General features: G+C 51.3%; 1 protein-coding gene across 1 annotated transcript; it reads left to right on the top strand.

Annotated features, from left to right (window-relative positions):
* Window positions 1-1231: 1231 nt before the first annotated feature.
* On the top strand, window positions 1232-1993 carry psmb11b (proteasome 20S subunit beta 11b). The gene has a single exon (XM_061684229.1). It carries the CDS (start codon window positions 1232-1234, stop codon window positions 1991-1993), a length of 762 nt encoding a protein of 253 aa, XP_061540213.1.
* Window positions 1994-2686: the final 693 nt, after the last annotated feature.

Genomic DNA, 2686 nt, shown 5'->3' with positions numbered 1-2686 from the left:
CAGAGAGAGGTCAAAGGGTGCCTTGACACCGGTGCGAGAGCTGCACCTGCAAAAACAAGCACCTGCAATGTAGCAAATAAAAAGACAATTAGTCGCATTTTTACAACTTTCAGGCAAATTTCCCGCACTGGGAGCAATGGGATGTACAATTTATCTCATGCAGTCAGCGGAGATACATTTAGCAGCGAAAACATCAAGTGTGTTGGCTTCGAGGCTAATTCAAAGCAGAGACATAATCCAGCTTCACGTTGATTCCAGCAGCTGGCGTCGCCCCGCACTTGCGCGCAAATGCGGCCCATCGGACCACGCGAGCTTCCCGGTGTTGCCTGTTTTACATGTTCCACCGGTAATGGGACACCTCACTTTTTTTTTTTTTTTTTTTTTTTTTTTTTTTTGCACACGCTCTGGTGGACTGATGCAGCATTAGTCACCCTATCTGGGCTTCTATCCGAGAACAAGCCACAGGAGAGACTCATCAAAAGCTGCCGAGTTTAACGTCATTTGATCCGTCCGCCGCTGCCGACTCACCGGCCTTCGCGTCGACGCGGCTTTGAAGAAATGTGATCTGAAAAAGGACCTGGACTAATGACTCACGGGCTCCTGACTGTTTGGCTTCAAAGGATGGAAGCGGTGAATGATGCTGATGCCTCGGGTATAAAAAGCAGGCGGCGTACAACTTGGGGCCGACACTTCAAGATTCGTCAGAAATATTTTTTGTGGTCAACAAAGACGGTTAACAGACGATCGACGGCGGAAAATCAAAGACGACAAAGGCTCGACAATGCTGACGAAGAATCAACAGAGACGAAGACAATAAAGCCAAAGTGGAAGAAAGACGACTGATCGCTGAAGACGGCAGCAAATAATTGACGACAAAAGGTTGACGACCACGGAGGTTTAATAACAAAAGGACCTTTGAAGATGAAGAATCGACACCGACGACGACAATAAATGGTCTCGACATTGACGCGCACAAAGGGTCGAAGACGACATTGCCGATAACGAGCAAATGACCGACATAGGCTCGGCGCTGAAGACAACAATAATAAAGACGACAAAAAAGACAACCGCGACTAATCAAGAAAGACACTGACACAGGAGCCGCGACAACGAAGGTATAGAAAGAACAGTAAACTGTGAAGGTTTCTCATAGCTTGGTAAGAAAAAGCAGACAGCACGGCGAGGTAGGTCAGAAATCTCGTTTGCCGTAACCACTGAGCGGTTGTGTGCGATGGCGTTACAGGACGTGTGTCATTTCCGGGATTACGCTCTGCCTACGACCCCGTTGGACTTTTACATGCCGGCTGTGGAGTGTCCCCTACAATGCGGCACCGTGAAGAATCCTCCACCCTTCGCCGTGTCTCACGGCACCACCACCCTGGCGTTCACCTTCCGGGGCGGCGTCTTGGCTGCCGGGGACACCCGCTCCACCTGCGACGGGCTGGTCGCCAACCCCGACTCTGAGAAGGTGGCGCCCATCCACAGTCACCTGATAGGCACCAGCTCGGGCTCGTCGGCCGACTGCACCCTCTGGAAGCGGATCCTGACTCGGGAGCTGCGGCTCTACCGGCTGCGACACGGCCGCCGGGTGTCCACGGGCGGCGCCGCCAAGCTGCTGTGGCACATGCTCCTGCCGTTTAAGGGCACCGATCTGTGCGTGGCCACCACCTTGTGCGGGTGGGACGAGGGCGGCCCCGGCATCTTCTACGTCTGCAGCGACGGCACTCGGCTCCAGGGAACGCTCTTCTCGGTGGGCTCGGGGTCGCCTTACGCCTACTCGGTTTTGGATCAAGCGGTGGAGTGGGGGATGTCCACGGAGGAGGCCGTGCGGGTGGCGAGGGAGGCGGTGTACAGAGCCACGCACAGGGATGCCTACTCGGGCAATTGCGTGGACATCTACCACGTCACCTCCGCCGGGTGGACTCGCAGGGAGCGCGAGGACTTGAAAGACGAATATTACAGAGAGCACATGGCGGAAGTTGATCACATCTAAGGTGGAACATTCTGAATCCTGAAAACGATACGTCGCTAAAACCGCAACGTGGTGGCACGCTAGACGAGCACATCTGCCTGACATTCCTGAGGGTGGGGGTTCAAATCCCGTATGGCGTTTGCATGTTCTCCCCATGCTTGTGTGGGTTTTCTTCCCCCCACATGCCACAAATATGTGCTTATAATGAAGAAAAACACAACTGTATTGTCAAATATTAAAACGGTTGACCGATTTTCACGCGCTAACATCTGCTCCTTGCCAGTGTTTTCATTTTGAATTCATGTGTTTGACTTCTTATCCTGTTCAATAAACCTGAAAGTGAGTGCGGCCCTCCTTTTTTTAAATCTTCTTTTTTTACTTCACTCAAGCGACGGCATATGTGAAGTGTTCGCGTGTCCCGATTGAACATTTTCAATCAATACTTCTTCGTTTCTGTAAGTAGAGTGTGAGCACTTTTGCCCCTTCTGATTATTTCCTTGGACGTCCTTGAAGGACCTCGCAGATTCCAGAGCAGAAAAGAAAAGATCTCCTCTCCTTGTGAAGGGGTGAGAATGTGCTACGGCATTTCGGCTTTTCTTTTTTTGTCCTGTTCGGCTGTTCGGTCAAGCCGAATGGAAAATCTGTATCCATTTTATGCCGGAACAGTTTTACCGTGTCACAGTGGAGTTTTTAAGATTCCGTTGTGGTATTATA

The sequence above is a fragment of the Phycodurus eques genome, chromosome 8 (genome assembly GCF_024500275.1).
Source record: "Phycodurus eques isolate BA_2022a chromosome 8, UOR_Pequ_1.1, whole genome shotgun sequence".
Lineage (NCBI taxonomy): Eukaryota > Metazoa > Chordata > Actinopteri > Syngnathiformes > Syngnathidae > Phycodurus > Phycodurus eques.
The sequence above is the reverse complement of the archived record's forward strand: the minus strand, read 5'-3'. Positions and strand labels throughout refer to the sequence as shown.

Coding starts and splice junctions, on each gene's coding strand:
- psmb11b (XM_061684229.1), top strand. CDS start 1,232: ATGGCGTTACAGGACGTGTGTCATTTCCGGGATTACGCTCTGCCTACG.